This window comes from Kryptolebias marmoratus, linkage group LG20 (assembly GCF_001649575.2).
Source record: "Kryptolebias marmoratus isolate JLee-2015 linkage group LG20, ASM164957v2, whole genome shotgun sequence".
Taxonomy (NCBI): Eukaryota; Metazoa; Chordata; class Actinopteri; order Cyprinodontiformes; family Rivulidae; genus Kryptolebias; species Kryptolebias marmoratus.
Window position 1 is genome coordinate 3,841,267 of NC_051449.1, and position 21,466 is coordinate 3,862,732.

At 40.4% G+C, this 21,466-nt stretch overlaps 1 protein-coding gene across 1 annotated transcript; it reads right to left on the reverse strand.

The window, feature by feature from the left end:
* Positions 1-5,126: 5,126 nt before the first annotated feature.
* Positions 5,127-15,296, reverse strand: LOC108232973 (vang-like protein 2). Its single transcript, XM_017411139.2, has 7 exons — positions 14,930-15,296; positions 14,539-14,662; positions 12,075-12,682; positions 10,982-11,115; positions 10,639-10,774; positions 8,989-9,232; positions 5,127-8,132 (listed from the first exon to the last, which is right to left on the reverse strand). Exons 1-7 carry the CDS (start codon positions 14,998-15,000, stop codon positions 7,872-7,874), a joined length of 1,578 nt encoding a protein of 525 aa, XP_017266628.1. The 5' UTR covers positions 15,001-15,296; the 3' UTR covers positions 5,127-7,871.
* Between the last annotated feature and the right edge of the window lie 6,170 nt (positions 15,297-21,466).

Here is a 21,466-nt window from a genome sequence, read left to right on the forward strand (position 1 = left end):
ATATTTTATTGTTATTTCTAATTTATATCATTCAGGAATATTCATGAAAAATGTCCATCACTCTGTGTTGAAACTATTCTGCTGCTGTGCAGAACTGGAAATCCAAACTGATTAATCATTAAACTGCAGATAAAATAAATAATCAGCTCTTCCAGTTCCTTTCAAGCTGACTGTAATCGTCACATCGTCTGTTTTCATTTATTTGTCTAAAACAGAACAGAACAGAATGGACTTCAATGAGGAAATTCACATCGTTGCTGCAGCAGATACTGATCAAGATGAGAGGAGGAAACCCACCAAACCACTGAAACTGTCTTCTTGTAGAGAAACGGTGACGTAAATAGATAAACAAACAGATTAACAAAAAGCTTGCATTGAGTTTCATCTGCTTCCCAGACGAGATTCTATCGTAGATTTCATGCAGAAAAGTGTCTAAATATCATAACTTCCTCATGTTGTAGTTATATAATTACAAGAAAACTCCAAATGCAGTGAAAACAGCAGTCATTGTGCGAGAGGCGGGGGACACCATGGACAGGTCTCCTGTCCATCACAGGGACACATGGAGACAAACAACTATTCTTAGAGACAATTTGGAGTTACCAATGAACCTGACATGCATGTTTTTAGTCTGTGGGAGGAAACTGCAGTACCCGGAGTAAACATGTAAATTCCACCCAGAAAGGCTCCAGCTGGGAGGTACACCTTTTTGCGTGTGACAGCTGTAGCCACTGCACCACCATGCCACCTGTACTGAAAAGGGTGCATTTAAAAGATGGGGGTCTGGGACATTAGTCTGTTCCTCCACTTACACGGCTTTAAATTAATTTTTTATTGATATGCTTACATTTATAATAAACATTAACTTTCTACTGCAGAAGGAGTTCTTAAATATCCCAGGAGCAGTGAATGCAACACACACCTGAGGACAGGTTAGTTAGTTTTGTTTCAAAACAGCTTGTTTATCAGAGAGATACTTTGTGTTGTTCCGGTGCTTTATTGGCTGTAGACAACAGAAGGAGTAAGGATCAAATCAAACACCACATTTGCACAAACTCTTCAGATTATTTTTGCGTATTTTCCTAATAGTTAGTTATTATTCTTGTAAATACAAAACAAATATTTTGAGCATAAAGCTGCTTATCTGCCTGAAAGGTTCTTCCCACATCAGTGGGAGTCTCTCACGCTGCATTTCTAAACCCCTAAAACATTAATAAGTAGATAAATTCATCTTTCAGCAGGTTCTCTTTGTTGCACAACATAACGCAGGTTTTGTGTGTTGCAACAGCTCTGAGTGAGTTTATTGTGTCAGTGTGAGGAGCCTTGGGGGGGGACAGAACTCAGCTCATAAATCTGGTTTGAATATGTTCCTAAACAAATACAACAAGTGGGATGAAAAAGAAAAAGCAGCTTTTTACTTTGAACTTGTGATTTCTTTGACTTTTTTTTCCTCTCCAACATGTTTCAGTTACACTCTGGCTGTCGGATGTCAAACTTCCCCCTTGTTGGATGTGTTACTGCTTTCTGCTGTTATTATTAATCACAATAATAATAATAATAATGACGCACGTGCTGCAGAGTTATAGAGAAAAGTAGCTGCAGAAACGTTTATGAATCAAATGATCTCAACAGTAAAAAGTTGAAACGAGTCTAAACAGCTGAGACATCTCTTCTGTTTGCTCATTTTTCTCAGAAACTGAGGCCAACGTGAGACGGGAAGTTTTGCTTTAATATTTATATTACTGGTCTAGTTGAACTTTTAGTTTAAACAAAACATGATTTATTTTCATCCCGACAGAAACTTGTGGACGCCATCGCTGAGTGGATTACAGAGATATCGGTTGAGGGTAAAATGCATCCCAACAATGTTTTATTTTTCTCATCTGACCTTTGTTTTACCGGGTTAAATGCTTGAGAACCAGTTCTCATTGGCAAACATGACCTGGATTCTTGAACTGAACGTCACGGACAGCTCAGAGACAAAACCGCTGTAGTTGTTGTTTTGTTTATTTCTATAAACTGATCTTTGTCTCGACTTTCAGCTGCTCTGATTTAACGAACCTCAGGTTTCCAGAAACTTCTATTTAAATTTATTTTAAGATAGTGCACGTAAGAGAGAGGAGATGCAAAATGATTATATATTCATCAGAATTACCATGTTTTGCATCGCAGTTTTGAACTAAACATTTTTCATTTTTGTCTTAGCAGCTTTTTTTATAAATATAGACTGTAAGTATCAGAAGAACTTTTATTTAAGTAACAAAAGTTACCTGTTTTGCTCTTGACTGAGTAAAAATACCACAGAAGAAGAACGTTAAAAATACTTCATTAAAGGTAAAAGTCTCACAGTAAAACTTTATTAAACAATTACAGAAAATGAGTGCTGTCATGGTTCTTCTTTAACATGTTTAACTCCCATTTAATACATAACTCTGATTTAAAAGAATAAGACAGAAAGTTTTAATCCCTGTAAAGGTTTTAGTTGCTTATCTGCTAAATGAAGCAGCACGAAATCAGAGTTGAAGTAACATAAAAACAAATTGCATTAACTGATTAATTTACAACACTGTCAAACATGAAAAATGCAACTTTCTTAAACTGTTTTATCAAGTAAAACTTGATAAATTAAAGGTTTTGTCTCATGATCAGAGCGTCAGATTATCTTCAACTATTCTGAAATGTTACATTCTGTAAAAACTTAGAAATCTAAATCTTCTTTACTCCTGAAAATATCAACTGACAGGCAACTAAAATCAAGTTTCATTTGGTAAAACAGTAATTATTTTATTTTTAATCTCTGACGATCATCAGAAAATTTATTGTCAACTATCCGTGGCAGAATTTAATTTGTGACACATCTGTTCATGCCAGAATAAATGATATATATTTTAAATTTTAGCAGAGACAGTAATATCTTGTGTAAAATAATGAATTCAGACTCAACATCTTAAAGATTAAAGACAGAAACCCACAAAGAGAAACAGAAAATGTGTCCAGACTTCTGCTTTTTCTTTAGCAACTTCAATAAAACCATCAGAAAAAAAGTCACTGATCCAGCTTTTATTAGTAAATTGTTAAATAATTTAAGTAGTTGTACCATTACATGCACGCCTGAGACAAGGTTTGGAAATAAATGAAGCTTTTGTACAAAAAAAAGGAAGTATTAACAAAGAAACAAAGAAAAGTGTCTTTGCAGTCTCGAAGTCTCGAGTCAACGTGTAACGTACATTATAAAGCTTGTTTTTCTGCTCAGCCAGTCAGACGATGGGCTTTTTATCCATTCGGATGGTTTCGTAGGTGTCCGTGCTGTGAGAGGTCAGACCCTGCAGGACACAAACACACACACTCAAAGGCACCGAAGTCAGCTTAAAAAACACACCTTTCTGTGAGCATTTCCTGCAACCAGTTTAAGTGTGACAGCCGGCGTCGTTACACAGATTCCCCCAAGAGAAAAGGGCCTTTACCATCCGCTGTGCAGAGTGCTGTCAACTTTCCCTCATGTGCCTTTTTAAATGTCTTTTTAATCATTAGAATGAGAAGTCTCACCGCATAGATGCCTCCACCTGCAGGTTGCTTCTGTGGGACGGAAACAAAAGGGAGCGGCTGTCATTTTTACAGTAAATGCAACAGGTTCTCCTTTCAGGCTAGTAAAGCAGGCAGGTGCATTGGCTTTTATTCCCTCTAAACATTTAGGAGCTCTTTTAAAAGTAAAACTGCATCAGAACCAGAGCAGGAAGCAGGATCTGACACCATAAACTCTGGTGCAAAAATAAAAAATGTAGGTTGGTGGTCAGCTCGAGCTTTTCCAGGAAATGATCGGCTTTTAAGCAGAACTGTGACATATGGGTGTCAAAATACCACAAAGCAACACCAGAGCTTTAAAGAAACTAGTTTTTCTCCACAAAAACACAGATATACAACTTTTTTTGGGGGGAATACTTTACCTCAGAGTGGCTGACACTCATTTTGTTTGACGGACGAATCTGTCAAAGGTAAAGCAGGAATTATTTAAGCAGAAATTGTTCTTAAAAAAAGGGAACAAAAAGGCTTAAATTCTCAATATTCTTGAACTGGTTGGGCGACACTGCTAAAAAAAAGCACACCAATACACTGAAATATAAAGGAAGTGATCATTTATGACAGAATATCTGTATTTTCAGAGCTTTCAGAGCGCTCCTGTTCTTTGGTCTTACCCTCAGTCTGCAGTACAAGACGGTGAGAACGATGCCGTACAGGATGAGAATCCCATCCAGGATGTAACAAACGTTCATCTCTGCAAACACAGATCATCATGTCAGCCTTCCTCGTTGCCCATCATCACCTCCAGCAGAATCATAAACACTTCCTGATACCAGTTCTACTCCTGCAGCTGGTTTAAAAACGTGGATGTTGATATTCCTCCATCTGTGACGATGTGATCAATAAAACAAGAGGGATGGAACTCACCTGCAGGTAGGATTAAAGACCTGCTCTTTTTTTTTTGTGGCAGCTGTCAGCGAAGTGTCTCGAACCGTCTGAAGAGGCACAGCGAGCGACTGCAAACAGGAAGTGAAGGGCTCTCTGTCCGTCTTGAAGCTGTAAAAACCACACGCCCACCACATCACCATCTTCCCCTCACAGAAGTTCCTCTAAAGCTCTTTAGAAAACTCTGTGCTTCTCATGGGTGAAATTCCGATAACGACACGTTTTTCACAGAATTCAGAAGAACTGAAACCGCTGAGAAGCAGAATAATCCGTCCTAAAGAAATAAATATATAGACAGCTTTGCTTGAGTCAATTTCTTCTTCTTAAAGATCCTCATTTAGTTGGAAATGGCCAAAGTGACTGAAAACAGGTCAGGTCAGAAGAGCCGTTTGGGATCAATAATCTGACAATTCTGATGCATTTGTACATATATATATGCTCAGATTTGTTGAGTAAAGTATGCAAATAAAAGAGATTTGTTTACATTGAATGCATACCTGCATTCCATAATTGCAAATATTGGAAAACTGCAGGAGTTAACTCTTTCAAACTGCACCCCTGACCTTTTTTATGTTTGTTTCCATAGTTTGCAATGAATACCTTTAACATAACTTCACTTAGTTCTTCTTTGCAAATTATAAAATAAGTGAAAAACAAAATAATCATAAGGAATAAATGGTTTAATAATAGAAAACACACTATACAAGCTACAGTTACAAAAGGGAAGAACACAAATTACAAATTTTCTTTACAAAGCCGCTTGGGGAATTTTTTGTCTTTAAGTAAAAACATTCAGAAAATTGCAGCATCATAACTTAGGCACCTTAAAAAGATAGAAAACAGGTTCTTAAAAAAAAAACAGTTTTGAGCCTAAAATAGGTTTATGCATGCATTTAAAAAAAATGTCAAATAAAACTTTGGGTTTAACGTTCGGGTGTTTTCTTCAGCTTTTTTAAAATTGATTTATTTTTGTAAAAGGCAAACAGTCGTACTGTGGCTGAGCAGACTGACCGACAGGTGGGCGTTTCAACCTGCAGACAGAGGAGTCTGCAGAATAAGGCTGGATTAAAGCTGGCGGCACAAGGCGAGGCGGTGATCAGCTGCACACAAAGTTACAATCAAACGTCTGGTTTTTCTGCGTGAAATCTAAAACTATTAGAAGTCTGATCGTAAAGCCGAGCAGCTCGATTAGGACCGACATTTAATAACCAGTGTGTTGTGTAGCCCTTTGCATGTCCTCCTGCATTAAACAACATTTAAACTTTGCACTGATAACCACAGATGGACAAAAATAACACGTAGGATGTTTTGTCACAGAAAGGTTAAATAAAAAAATAAACTTGTGGGCTACAAGCTAAAAAGGGCACCGAGCGACCACGTCTTACAATCTTTGCTTTAGGTTTTTTTACATAAATTGATGTGGAAACTCCTGATCAGACGGGTTTCTCTGTTTTAAACATGATCAAACTTTACATTTTCAGACCTTAATTAGGATTTTATGCCAGTTTCCTAACAAAGAAATGAAAAATTAATAATTTTTCCAAAGTTTCAAAGACACAAACTGGTGCAAACATCAGATTTCATGATCATAAAACAGAAGTTTTAAAACTTTTTGAACTTCTGACCCATAAAATGATAGAAGCAGAGAATTATGACCCCAACTATCAACACTTTAAACACATAAACTTCACTCTTCAGTTATTTAGAATGACACAAACAGCCTGAGACTATTTTTACTTCCTTTACTGACATCTGACATATTTAATGCGATAAGAACTAAAAATGAGGTCGCTAATTTTTTTCCATTTTGTCACTTTTCACAGTTCTGTTTGTGTCCTAGCTGAAAAACTAGCTTAAAATAACCTGTTGGCGAAAATGTCGCTCTGCATTGACAGCAAAACACGATACAATCTGAAAAATAAAAGCTAGTTTGTAAATGAACAGCAGAGGGAATTTTGAAAATCAGAGTTCTGCTCATTCTATCATATTTGGTACCGCTTCCTAATAAAAGCCATTTTATGAAGGTTTTATAACGCTTTACAAACATGAGTTTTATAAAACAGTTAAAGCACCGTTCTTACACTGAAGCAGCTTCACTGGTTCGTAAAATCAAGTGCTGAACTTTTACTCGTTCAGGTAAATATTAATGCTAGTTCTTCAGCAATAAATAACTTTATCTGTGTACAAATACTCAGTACCTCCATGCAGGCAACTTACTGACAAATGTTTGATATTTTAAATCTAAATTATGACCACAGCTTGCCAAACAGGCAGCCTGCCTCGGTGCCAGAGGAGTGTTTTATAAGTGATTAATGAATAATTTATTTATATCCTTTATAAAGTGGCTCTTATTAGGAAGTGGTAGGACTTGTTTTTCCTCCATCTAGGTGCAGATGCTCTGGTTGCTTGATAACAGGTGGCACAGATTGTGTTTGCATTAGAGGACAGGTCTGCTGATTGCCTTTTATTTTTCACATTGTCAACAATTCCCACTTAAAAACCAGCACCAAGAGTTAATCTAAAGTTTGCTTGTGTTTTTAGATCCCAATTTAGCCTCTGTTCAAGTTATTTGAACAGAGGCTAGTTATTTGTTTTGAAAGCACGCAATTCAGTTTATTTTGGTCAAACTTCTCAGTGGTCTCACCTTCTGCAAACAGCATAACTTTTACTCATTTGTGAGGAACGTTTGCTAACAGACTACAAATGCAAGAAAAATTCAATATAGTGTTCTTTTTTGGGCTGTAACTATAAATGGATTTAGGTGATTCATTTGACTGGACTTCCTGACAATAAAGAACATCTAAAGTTACGCCAGGCTTATATTATAATATCTTCATTCAGATAAGAGACAAACCATATGTTAAGCTGAAAATGTTCTGCCTTCTTCCTAAAACTGATACTAGTAGTAAAAATGAAAAAAGCTGCATGTTTAGAAACCATCATGAGCCCGAAGTAGCCAAAAACATGAGGAATGTACATCCATTCTTCTTAAAAGTCACATTAAAAAAAGACTCACAGCACATAATGCTACATTCTGCAAGTTAAAAACAGCCGAGCTCCAGTCCTGTTGACAAAACACCAGAGAGGAAGTGACAGCTGTGATGTAATCTCCTCTTCTTCTGACGTTCATGTGCTGAGTCAGCACGGAAACGGAGTTCAGTGGTTACAGCAAAACAAAAGGCAAAATTTAAAAAAAAAAAGTCCCCTTTAGTTCAAAAGGGATTTTTATGACGTGCTGTGAAGGCAACACTGATGGAGAAACGGTGAAGGCATCTGTTCATTTCCAGAAAATATAACAAAGGCTCCTCTCTTTGATTGGTTTCTCTGTCAAAGATGGAGGAGGACTGATTGGACGGCGGTATAGTGTCCCGTCACGTCCTGGAGAGGAGCGATCTGTTCGACCGTCTTCACACCGAGGTCTCCGACTGAAGCCTCATCACAAACTTGTGGCTCTTCGGGTCGATGAACTCCTCCCCGAGCCGCAGGAAGGGGAGCGGCGTCACCGTGACGACCAGGGAGAAGTCCACGCGCCGCAGGGAGAAGACCAGACCCTGACGCAGGGCCGAGGTCACCGGCTCCTCGCTCACCAGAGTCCACTGGCGCCCCCTGCCGTTCTGCTGCTGGTACTGCATGGTCGGGCCGGGGGCGAGGTACCGCTCCAGGAAGGCCTGAGGAGGAAGGAGCTGGAGGTTAATCGCCATAAATTGATTGTGTTACACCTGATTATTAACAACTCTCCTGCATTTTTCAGCTTCAAATTTATAGTAAAATCTTCATCTTACAAAATGTAAAATCAACAATTTGAGTTGCTTCAAAACAAACAAAAACGAAAAACTAAACTGTTTTTTTCCACTTTCTTTATTCTAAAACTCAAAGTATGTGCTGCGAATGACTCTCAGCTACTACCACATCCAATTTTATCTCAACATCTGTAAAACTGGCTGAGTTATAACAATTTTTGACTTTTCCAAGGTCAGCTGGCTGTGGAGGCCATTTTGAATTGTGATGAGTCCAGAAGCTAATCAGTTGTTGATGCTAACCTGATGAGTGGATTCTGAGAGATTCGTTAAAATCTGTCCAGTGGTTTTTGAGATATTCTGCTAACAGACAAACAAAGACGCTTCTTATAGTTAATGGCAACGTTTTAAACACGGATCTTGTGCAATCAGTTAGAACTCAGAGTATGTACAAGGAAATAGTCTCAGCTACTACCACACCAGATCTGAACTCAGAATCTGTAAAGTTGGTTGAATTAAAGCCACTTCTGTGTATGCTAAGGTTGCTCAGTTGTGGCAGCCATCTTGAATTGGCTTGATTCCGAAAAATGATCAGTTGTAGATGTTGATCAAATGATTCCTTTCTGAGAGATTTATTCAAATCCGTTCACAGGTTCATGACATATTGTATATTGCTAATGGTAAAGACAAACAAACGAGGAAAAGAAAACATTCTTTTGTCTCCTTTGAGTTTGGCTGCGTGTGATAATTAGGGACCTTGTTTGCTGTAAATGAAAGTTAAACTCACCTTGGGCGTCATGTTGTGTGTGATGCAGAACTGCAGGTGTGTGAGGATGCTCTCCATGCTGTGGAAGCCCTGCTGCCGCGTGGTTCTCAGGTACTTCTGCATGGCCCGGGCCATCGGGGCGAAGATGGCCTGAGCCGCCTCCCGCGGGTCCATCACCTCTCTGGGGTGTTTCGGAGACGAGGCGGCCTCGTCCTCCTGGAGCCGCTTGATGTGCGTGAAGGCCTCCTCCACCGCTACAACCAGCCTGCAGCAGAGCGACACAACCGAAGGGCTTTCAGCACAAAAATACAGGAAGCCAGGAGTCCGCTTTTTATTTGGCTGAACACATCATTATATGACGGATTAAAGATTTTTAAGTATAAGAGTGGTGTCCAACCCTGGTCCTGGAGGGCTATCCTGCATGTTTTAGGTGTTTCTCTGCTGTGACACACCTGATTTGAATGATTGAGTGATTAAAAGGCTTCTGCAGGACTTAAAGAAACATCTAAAACCTGCAGGACGGAGGCCCTCCAGGACCAGGACTGGACTCCACTGAAGCATAAGAACCATCTATAAGAAGAATGTGCTGCAGTTTCTTTGCTGGCTGCTACAACAGCACAGGGACTGTGGTTATGTAACATAAATCAGATAAAAACAGTTATTTTCACGTGTGGCATAATTACAAAACGTAAATACCTCATTTGCAGCAGATAGCAGTCATTGCAATCCAACTTAGGAAAACCGAAAAAAGAAATCCTCATAACAGCTAAAACCTTTAAATCATTTTATTATATCTACAACAGATTAACTACTGGACCCAATTCAAGATGGCTGTCACATCTAATCAACCTTAGCCAACATAAAGATGGCTATAGCTCAGTCAGTTTCAGATATTGAGCTAAAATGTGGTGTGGTAGTAGCTGAGAGTCGTTCCCAACACATACTCAGAGCGCTAACAGATCTAACAATACCGAATGAGAGTGAGCCTTATCTTACTGACAAGATTTGACTTAAAAAACACTGACTCCATCATTTCTCAACTCATCATCAAGGCGACGGGCGATATGCATTCCTTTAAGTAATGCAAGGCTTTTAATGATTACTTAACGAATGGTTCAATCACTGTTTTAAAGTGAAATAACTAAATAAAACTAGATTAAAACTTACAGTGTTCCTTAAGAAAAATAACTTCAGCTGTAGTTGGATAAAAAATGTTGAAACCAGGAGTAAAATTTTCATCTAGGACAATGAAATGTGCTTGTTGGAAAACTGCCATTTAATCAAGATTTCCCCAAATAAAACAGAGCAGCAAACAACTCTGCAAAACTAGCTGCTTTTCCAGCGACCATAGGGAAGAGAACATGTAAGAACAGGACTCACTGGAGTCACTCAGAAGGGGGCTTAAGACAGATTGTCAGATTTAACGTGGAAAAACCTTAATGACATCTTGATGATCCAGCCGCATCAAACACGCCTTCATATTCACCCTCTCGTCACTACATGTCTGCTTACTTTACATTCTGCAGGAAGCAGCTATAAGGAAAGGAGGAGGAATGTGAAAAGAAGAAAAAAAAAATCTAGTTTTCTGAGATTATGATGCAACTCCAGCCTGGAAAATGTCTACAACCCGTCTCCTCTGATGACACCACGCATTCGTTTGCAGCAGCTGACCTGGCCTTGCGTTTGCGGACCCTGCGCTCCATCTCGGCCTCCTCGTAGTAGTACTCGTTGTGAGAGTTGTCCCTCCTCCTGGCAGCGGCTGCTATCATGGCCCGTGATTGGCCCGTGGAGTTATTGGTGGTGTTTTCTGCAAGATGGCACACGCAGGGGGAGGATTTAGCGGGTTGCGTGTCAGGCATTCAGCTAATGCTCATAATCAGGAGGGAATAAAAGGAGAACGATGTCCTCATCTGAACCATGACGAGTTAACTGAGGTACAACTGAGCTCGTATGATGACGACGTGTCAAATTACAGCCGTCTGGTTCTGACGCCATGAAGTCAGGGATTACTCACCATCCAGAGAGTAAACCTTGAAGCCAGTCATCTTCTTGGACAGGATGGACTTGGGGAGGTTGAGCGTGGCGGGGTTGTAGACGGAGAAGTCGCTGTAATATCGGTCCAACACCCAGACAGCTGCACGCTGGATGCTGAAACACATCGGAGATGCTTCAGGTCAAACATCAGACACAGGCCAGATAAGATGAGTGTAAAACTAATACTGAGGCATTAAAAGAATAAATACTAACATACAAACTTTAATTACAGCTCATTCCAGAGCAACATTAAGATAAAGTATCTTCAGCATCAGAGAGGAGGAGGCTGGTCCTCTGGGGCAGAAAACGGATGGAAGAAAAATAAACCGAACGAAGCTAAAACATTTCCTGCATTCATGTGGATTTTTGTTAAACTTTTCCTTCAGCTGAGAAATGCAGATGCTTGTCCTTCACGTTCGGGTTTTTGCGAATTATTTGAGAAGTGATGCGCAAATTTGTCACTAAAAGAAATTAATTTTAAAGCAACGTTTAAGCGAATCTCAGCTGTCTGCTTGTGATTCAGGTTACTGTCAGGAATCAGGTCACTGTTGTTTTCCCGTTTACAGTTCTGATGATTTTTCTGCAAACTTTGTGCTATTTTACCCAATCAAATGTCAGAATATTAGCTCAACATAGAAATAACCTTTGTGTAAATAAATAAAGTATTTAACTTTATTTAAAATAAAATTCCCCACAGAAATACTGAAGGATCTCTTAAATTTCTTTTAAAACATTGTTCTTTTTTTGAATCAGCATATTTGTGTTATTTCTGCCCTCCTGTTTTCCTTGCAGGTTTTAACCTGTAGCTCCCACTTTAAAAGCCTGTAGTTACAGTTTTTCTCATTTTAGGTCGAAGTTACGGTTTTGCTAATTTCAGATTATAGCTGGGTTTTCCTCATTTCAACTTTTTATTATAATTTTAGCTCCTTATCTGCCTGTTTTAACCAACATTTTAGTTTCAGCTTCTTCAGCTCTCAGCATTCATGCTGTATTTCTGCAGAAATGTTAATCTCTGGAGTTTAGCTAACAGTTGATTCGTGGTAATGAGCCGTTCTCCGCCGTCAGTCACACACCTGAGGTGTCCCACGTTGTAGAACTTGCTGGCTCCATCTGTACTCCGGACCACCTTAAGGCAGAAGGCCGGCTGCAGGTGTCGGACCTCCAGCAGAACCAGAGCCAGGTACTGGATGAAGAGCAGGGCGTCGACCAGCGAGGCGGCGTACTCCACGATCCCCCTGTAGTCCGGCTCCCTGGGCTCCAGCACCCGCACGCCGTAGAACAACCAGTACGACGCCACGAACAGGAACACCAGCACCATCAGCAGGCAGCGGAAGACGAAGAAGCGAGGGAGGGTGGCCCGGGGAGGGCGAAGGAACAGCGCCCAGGAGGAGATGAGCAGGACCAGCAGCTTGAAGGCCAAGGAGACGTAGAGGCCTTCGCACGGCGTGCCGCAGGGCTCGAGGGTGTCCCGCCACAGGACCTGTGGGAGGATGAGGAAGGCTAGAGGCGTGACCAGAGCGAAGAAACTCAGGCAGCCTCCCAGCGCCGGGCCGACGAAACGCTTGCACTCCAGCGGTGTCGACTCCTCCAGATCTTTGGTGAGGCGGGTCAGGTCTTCGTTAGAGATGCTGTGCTCCGAGGTGCCGGTGACCACGGTGGTGGTCTCTCCCCAGTTATCATCCTGAACCACAAAACTCAGATTAGAGGCGGTTTAACTTTAACAACAAGGGGGAAAAGCTCAGAGGGGAGATAAAATTCAAAAGTAATATTCAGAAAAACAAGAAAACTCTGTTTAACAAAGTTTCTTTTGAAGTATCTAAATATAAATACTAATGCAGAGTAAAACAGGAAAAATGATCACAGGGTAATTATCAGCTTGTTTTATCAAACCAATATATTCAATATTTAACATCTCTAGCCACTTAAACATTAAAGTTTGCTGAGTTTAATGGTTTCCTTTAAAACCACTTTAGGACTTGTAGGGTTTTCAAACACTTATTGAAATAAGTATTTAACACATAAAATTAAACAACTAGAAGAAGATTTTTTAAATCATTTTCAGCAATTGTTCACAGATCTACAGTGTGTTCAGAGTTACAGGTAATTTTAATTCTTATTTTCAGTCAAAGACAGGACCCTTAATTTGTCTTAGAAGCCATGAAAGGAACGAAGGGTGATAGCTCGGTCAAGTTTGACGTAAACACAATTGTCTCTTTGCTGTTTAAATAAAAGCCGCCGTTTGGATTTATCCAGAAACAAACACATCTTTTACTCGAGCTCCTTGAGTCGTGTGCGTCCTGCATGTAAAGACTCGGCAACAAATGTCAGCACCTGTTGTCTCTCCGCTGAAACAGAACCAACGACTGAGCTGCTGACAGAGTTCAAAAGCCCACTTTTCAAACCACTTCAACAGCTCTTTGTGATGAAGTCAGACAGCTGCTGCGGCCGCAGATCACAGACAGGACTGCAGGTTAAAGTTCAACGCCGAGCCCAGTTTCACTTCGGACAAACGCCTGGATTTTAGCATGAACAGTTCAGTATGAATAAAGAATGGCACCTCTGGGATATTTAGTGACAAGCAGGGCTTTATAAGCTAACAAAAAATGTAAATGGTAATATTTAATACACCGTATTTTCTGCACTGTAGGGCGCACTGGATTATAAGACGCACTGTTACTGAATGGTCCATTTTCAAACTTTTGTCATATATAAGGTGCATTAGGCAAAACAAAACAGCCCCGTCTGTTTGGAGAATACTGCACTGATGAAAGAGTCAAGTATAAACGCCTCCAACGCTCGCTCAGGTCCGTGCACGGAGCCCTACGCGACTATAACTGAGCCTTAATGCTGCAAGCCGTGCAGCTTTGTAGTTTAACCAAAGTCGTACTAAAACATCACGACTTCTTACATATATAAGGCGCTCCGGATTATAAGGTGCACTGTAGTTTTTTGAGAAAACTGAAGGCTTTTAAGTGTGCCTTACAGTCGGGAAAACACGGTATGCAACATTTTAGATGCTAAAATAGAGCAGAAGTTTATTCAGTACAGCTGATTGGTAGTATTTAGTTTGAGTGGGAATCTTTAGGCACCTCATAATTTGATTACAATTCAGAGGACTGCGACGTGATGATAAAACAATTATGAATTCAATAAATTCAACCAGAATGTAAAAGTCAAAAAATATTTTTCTCTATACTGCAGTAGAATAACTTGTTTCATTCAAACAAGATTTTAGAAACTAAATAACGCGGTTTGCCCCTTTAACTTCATGGAAGCTGAAGTATTTCTTCTTCTTCTGTTGGGTCTTTTAGTGGTTGTTGAATTAATGTAAAGGTGCCTTACTGCCACCTAGTGAGCCGGAGCTAAATAAAAAAGAAGGTAAACTGTGTTGCCAGGTTTCTGTCTCTGTCTCTGTCAACCATCTTATTTATGTGTTTCTGTTGTGTGGACGGAGACATGTGAACATCAATAAGCAGATTATAATCCCCAGCCCTCGTGTTTAGATGACTAAATCAGTATTAAAACAGAGAAACTGACCCGGTCGTCTCCGCGGGTCGACTCTGCATCGAGAAGCGGCTCTGCGGGAGTCTGTATGGTGACTGATTTGTCTCCACGGCTGCTGCTGTCTCGACTCTTGGAGCGATGGCGGTCCCTTCGATCCCTGAAGACAAACACAACAACAGCGTCACTGGCTGCGGTCCCGTCTGTTTTCCCTTCTCTTCCTCTAACTTTCTGCTCTAAACTGTTCATCAGCTAATCTGGATATAAAGTCTTGGTGTTCTTTTTCTCAAAACTTAGTTGCTTATTTTGGGTTTCATTTTGTAAACTGAATGTTTTTGTCAGAAAAATTTTTCATTTTGGTGAAAAACAAACAAAAACAACAAAAAAAACCTGAACATCTGCAGCAATTTATAACTTTTTTACCCACCTGTGCTTGCGGGAGCTTCGGGAGTGGGACGACTTGTACGAGTACCCCGAGTACTGCGACTCGTTGTCCATGTCTCGGGTCAGCAGTGAGCGGGCTTTCCAAGCCCCGCCTCCTCCTGCCCCGGTGCCGCGTGGCTCGCCGACTCCTGCCAGCTGACTCTTACGCTCGGAGATGGACTTGGTGGAGAGGGCCAGGGGCAGCTTCAGCAGGTCAACCTTGCTCCTGAGGGACTCTATCTTGGAGGCCGGTGAGGAAGACGAGGGGGGAGAGAAGGGGGAGGTGGGAGGAGGCCACAGAGAGGAGGGCGAAGAGGGACGGGAGGGGATGAAGGGCAGGAGAGTCGCAGTGGGCAGAGCTGAAGATGTTGAGTCCTGAAAAGAAAACAGCAAAGATTAAAACTATCGGCTTTAGTTTAGTCTTATTAATAGAAAAAAGAAAGTTAACTTCAGATTTAGCTTCCTGCTTTAATCCCAACGAATGTCGAAGAACGTGAGATATTTTTCCTTTTATTGTCTTTCTACAATTCTGACTACATGTAGGCAACCTTATTCTCATTTATTAGGACTTACTTGTTTTTTAATCCCTTATTCAAACAACATTGGCCACTAAAACAAAAAGCAATCAGCCATGCCTGTGCAAATTTAATCAATTATCAATTAGGAAGAAAAAAATGCAGAAGGAGCTGCTACAACCAGCTCACTGTAGCTCATCATTTATTTTTTTAAGCAAGAAAGGTTGTCTGTATAGTACAAGTTCTTTTAAGGGTTGTTAAATGTGTAATTGACTAAATTAATAAATGATATCAGCCATCAGTTGCCCTTTTTTCTAAATGAGCCACTGAAAAACTCATATCAGTCTAGTTTTGACAAATACCACAAAGGGAAAAAGTATCACCAATAACAGGTTTCCTCGGTCTAAGTTTTTGTTTCTAATGTTGCCAAAAGGCAACTAAAACACTCAAAATGTCAAATTTTCACACTTTCAGACACCAAATATCTGCCATTTCCTTTTAAAACAGCCATTGAAAAAGTACTTTTTCTGACTTGCTTCAATAAAAACAGCTCATTAAAATCACAAATTATGAAAATCATTAAAAAACAAACCAAAAAGGGGGAAATTCAACTTTTTAAATAGATCCAAACTGCTTTCTCGAAGATTTCTAGGAATGAGCTCATGTTTCGTGAAGGTGAGTCAGTTTTATTTTGCAGCTCTGATGTGAGATGACCCTTTAAGAGTTTCTGTTTTTTGTCCACGGAGCGAGTCGGAGGTCTCGGCCCGACAGACCGAGCTCTGTGCTCCGTCCACACTAAACACCCATTAACCCCGTAAACCCGGGCTTTGGTTTCTCCGTGTCGTCCTCCAGGTCCCGGCTGAGGTTAATCATTACACGACTGTATCTCCTCTTCAAGAAGCGAGCTTCGGCCTCGGTTAGCTGCGGCACAAAGGCAGCCATACTGGATTACGGTGTTTTCACTCAACTTGTTTGCCCTCTCCCAGCCTCGCTCCGGCTCACATTCCCTCCCTCATGCCCCTCGTCCCCTGAGAGACGGGGCCTCCCCGCTGCCATGGCGATGAAAAAGGGCGTTCAGATCGGAGGAGGAGGGGAAAGGAGGATGACAGTTGCCATGGAAACCTGACCTCACGACGCCCTCTGTCAGTATGCCCTCCACACTGGAGGAAGATCTTCAAAACAGAAACGTTGGCATGAGGGATGTCGAACTGTCAAACGCCAGTTAGCTAAGAAAGAGTGGGCGTGGCCTGTTGGCTTTGATTGGCGTTCTGTGGGAAGTGTAGGGTCATCAGCTGCCATCAATCCCACTCGGGGTTCTGGTTCAGTTCAGAGTTTCAAAACCAGCAGGTTTTAACACATCAGTCTGTGAGATTTCCAATTCGAGACAGGAAACTGCCTTCAGAACCGAGACCATCATGGATCCCTGCAGCAACGTGCAAAACCTCAAAAACATGCTTAATTCAAACCACAAAACTCAAACGACTAACAGCCTCCTCCTCCCGTAGAATCATCAACTTTTATCCTCAGTAATGCCAGACAACTGAGCCGAGTCATGCTGGGCTTTACGGAACAGGAAGTACAAAAACATGAAAGAAATCTACCCGTTTATCTGAGTCTTGAATTATGTCAAACTAACATTACACAGAAAGAAACAACATATTAAGGATTAACGGCCTTGCATTATTCAAAGGAATGCTGATCTCCTGCAGCATTTAATGCTGGAGTTTGACTCAGATCATTTCATGTTGGTCAAACCTTGAAAATAACGTCATGCACAAGATCTCACGCTCCGAGGATGTGTTGTGAATGACTCTCACATCAAATTTTAGCTCAATATCTGCAAAACTGATCAAGTTGCAGCCATTTTTGTGGCAGCCACTTTCAATCAAGCTGTCTCTAAAAGTTAACCAGTTATAGATGTACGCCCAGTGATTATTTCCTGGAAGTTTCACTAAAATCCGTCCAGTGTTTCATGAGATATTTTGGTGACAGACAGACCCAAACACAGGCAGGAACATTACCGTCTCCCTTTCTTTGTCTTTTGGCGGCGGGCGATAACAATCAGGATCAAATCTCTGCTCCGCTTTGAAGCATCTCACAGATATTTAGATTTTTCTATCACTGCTGAGCGAGAATCAATTCACAAGGAGGGCTGGATTTAAGGCCAGTTTCCCACTAAAGATCTAAATGTTTGTCATTAGTGGAGCGATCTCCAGCTGCTTTTTAACTGGCAGACAACAAATTAAATGTAAACAGTGTTTTATTTACTGACGTTTAGCTGAAACCTGCCCTTCTAGAAGCAGGAACTTTGACCACAATAACCATCAGGTAATAACGTTAATCCTGCAGCCTCAAAAATAATAATTAGGTAATAATTACAGCAGAGGCGTAACGTTTATGTTTCCAGCAGCATCTGTAATTTCTACATGTAGCAGCTCAGGGGAGATTTTTGTTTGCATGTCAACTTACTGTAATTACAGAGACGACTGCCGCTCAGCTGAGTAACACGACCGATTTCACAGAAAGCAACAGAATAATTCCACAGGGGGGGCGGAGATGGATCTAAGTGCTTTCAGGAGCAATTACAGAGCCAAGAACAGAGGTTTGAAAACATCTCTGCTGCTGGAAACATCTGCAGGACTGAATATTTTAACGTCTTTCAATCTTTTGTATTTTTGTGTCTGTGGTTGTCAATCTGCCACGATTTCCATCATCTTCTTAAGCACCTTGTGTGTATGTTTTGAAAGGTGCTCCATAAATAAAGCTTATTATTTTACTCTCCTTGATAAACTCCTGACACTTTGAGCAATAAATGCTCAATGCAACAACAAAAGCTCGTCCGTTAGTTGTGCTGAAACATGGTCTGACACATTTTACGGTCGATTAAACGATTTCTTGTCAAAGTGATGTTCTAACGTCCGCGTGTGACGTGTCGTTCATGGAACGAGTCGGGTTTAACACACAACAGAAGGTCTGTTTTAGTCACGACGGTGCGTCTCAAGTTTACACACTCTCAGAGGAACAAAGGCTGAAACTGGTTTGAAATAACAGCAAAGATATCTATGGTAATTTACGTTGTTAGTGTTCAAGTCTAGAGTCTTAAAGTTAGATATTTGTGAAGCCCCTTGACCCCGATTCTTTTCAAAGAGCCCGTCTGTCAACTTGTGTGTTTTTCTGTAGGTCTGTAAGTGAGAAAACGACACAGCAATTGATCTACAAAAGGTGTGGTCCACTGGCGAGAAGGATAAGGTTTCCTATTCATGCGTCTGTCCTTTGGCCTAGTTGAAGGACCGTACCAGGACTCCGCTTTTACAGTTTTGTTCCAAATATTAAGTTCATCCTGAGAGTTTAACTCTGATCTGAACACAGCAGGACAGCCTGTCGCTGCTTGTCATTCACGTCTAACCAAACCAAACAGAACTCCGCTTATTCCCTTTTTAACTCTCACGGTTCGGCTGAATTTGTCTTCAGCGTAAAAGGTCTTTGTTTTCCCTTAAACCCTGAGTGGATTCAGCAGAACATCTGCTCCAGGGATCTGTGTGTGGTCTGAGATAAAACGGCGACAACGTCGGGTTTCCGGCCTGCTGGGGACACAACCGAGCAGCTTTACGGCTCACACCAAAGAGGCTGCCGAGTCATTTAATACTGTACGCACCATAAACCCAGAGAAAAACAAAAACGCAGACTGAGGACGACTTCACCGGAACATGACACTGCTTCCACCCAGAGTCATCACTTTTCACCAACAGCTAAACCTAACTCTTGAAATTTCACGTTAGACCACACTGTGAAGTATTATCTTGTAAATTAACAGTAAAATACTGACAGCAGGGGTGCCAGCATGTTACTGTTAATTTTACAGCATAGGTCCTGCATTGTCTTGTTAATACACTGACCCCCCGTTATCACTAAATACTCACTGAAAACTGTCCTAATTTAAGACGTAAAACGCTAAAGATAAAGAGCTGCAGGAGGCAGAAAAAGAGACCAAGGTGTCATTAAAAATGGGTCAGTTATCGGTGAACTCAAACAAAATGTGGAGATATGGTGGTTCTGTTAGGTTGGCCCTGTTTTAATACAGACAGGAAGAAACATCTGACCATTATGATCAATTATTACAATTAACTAAGAGATCTGCTGAGTCCTCCATCACATTCTTGGATTTTATTTGCAGGGTTCGCATGTCTCAAAAGTGACAGAATAGCAGCTTCTCTTACAGGACGCTCAAGTTATTTTCCTTTACTGGAGTGACCTTACGTTGTATCTGCATTTGTTTTTACTCAGGAGGTCGTCTTTACGAGAAGACTTTGTTCATTAAACCAAAAGATAAGAAACAGAACCAACAGTGGGTGCAGAAGACCAGTTTAATTATGACTGTTATGACAAATGGTCACTATTAGAGTCTGATTGGTGTTTAAAAATTGATTTAAAAGGCATGGAAATGAAAGAACTTCCTCACAGTTGCCATGTTTATCTGTAATCAGCTTCAAAGCCAGAAGTAGACCAATTAATCAATCAACCAATTTCATTCAGCCGATATTGGCCACTTTCTAAAGAATTGGCATGCAAATTTATATTTAATCAATTACCAAGTAGGAAAAGCAACAACAAGCCACCAATTTAGTTTTTTAAAGAGAAAATGCTCTTTTATATATTGTTTTGTGTTTTTAAGCGTTGTTGAATATATGTCTGTTTCAGTTAAGCACTTATTGTTATATTTAATTAAATGAAAAATACATTATTTTGACCAAAAATAAAAACTGGTGTTGTTTATCGGCCATCGGCTGCCCTGATTTCTAAAAATCAGTTTCAGTGTCGGACACAAAAAAAACTCTTTTTTGTTAATTTAAAACCAAACATTTTTCAATAAGACATACATTTTTCTTCTTATAAACATTAAAAATGTTAGAAATGATTTTCTTGGTAAAGTAATTATAGGGTGTAAAAGTACAACTCAATAATGTTTAGAATCAACTCAATTCAAAATGTGAACACAAAAATAGCTAGAACTCGCTTTATTTTACAGATATTGAGTTAATTTTGGTGTGGTAGAAGCACAGCATCATCCCCATGACATACTCTGAACAGATCTTGTAATATTGTGCATAAAGTCATTTAAAGCTTTGACCTAAATGACTACAACTCCTTTTCTCTTCATAAGATCTTATTCTGAAATTCTGGCATGAAAGGCAGCGGGTGATAGGCATTACTTGTAAAGATTTTCAGGCCTTTAGTTTACATTATTAGCTCTACTTATTAGAGCTATTTGCTTAAAACTATCATTAAACTCTTTTTTATTTTGTGGTTTATATTGCATATTTGAAGCATTGTGAAAAGAACCTGAATAGCAAAACTCCTAACAGAAACACTATAAGGTTCAATAAAATTCTAATCAAACAATCTGATCAACCCAGCATTTGGTTGCTTTTTCTCAAAATGTGCAGCTCCAGTTTTATGGCTTTCACTTTGAACATATGGACTTTTTGTTTTTACTGCCTCAATTTTTCACCCCAAAGGCCAAAAGAAAATCAAGCTGTCATCAAACATTTAGAGATGTTGGCTGCAGGACAGCAGCTGTCAGGGAGGAGCAGAAAATGACCAGCTCTGCTCGGAGGCCAACTGTGAAAATAACTGCACACACACACCAACACACACACCCAGACTCCCAACAGGGCGAGCAGGCTCGTCGGTGTATCAAGGCCACACACACACATAGATAACTGATCGCCACCCACGCTCGCCTGCAGCATCAGGATCGCCAGCAGAAAACCAGACAACTGCTGCTGTCAGCTTTAACACACACCAATAGCAGGCTCGAACAGGTGTGTGTGTGTGTGTGTTTGAATCAACACGGATGTCCACTGATTCAAAAAGCACTTTTCATGTTTGTTTTAAATCCCAGCAAAGTCGTGCAGAAACAGGAAGTGGCTCAGTGAGCTGAGGTGGAAGCGGTTTTCGAAGCCGCTCGACTGATTTATTTTGCTCATAACAGAAACAGATGTCGTTATTTAAACACTTAATTTGGT

Excerpts from the sequence above, each read along its gene's own strand:
- LOC108232973 (XM_017411139.2), bottom strand. The coding sequence starts at position 15,000 with ATGGACAACGAGTCGCAGTACTCGGGGTACTCGTACAAGTCGTCCCAC. Across the intron at positions 14,663-14,929 it reads CGAAGCTCCCGCAAGCACAG|GGATCGAAGGGACCGCCATC; the intron begins GTGGGTAAAAAA and ends GTTTGTCTTCAG. Across the intron at positions 9,233-10,638 it reads GTCCGCAAACGCAAGGCCAG|GCTGGTTGTAGCGGTGGAGG; the intron begins GTCAGCTGCTGC and ends GCTCTGCTGCAG.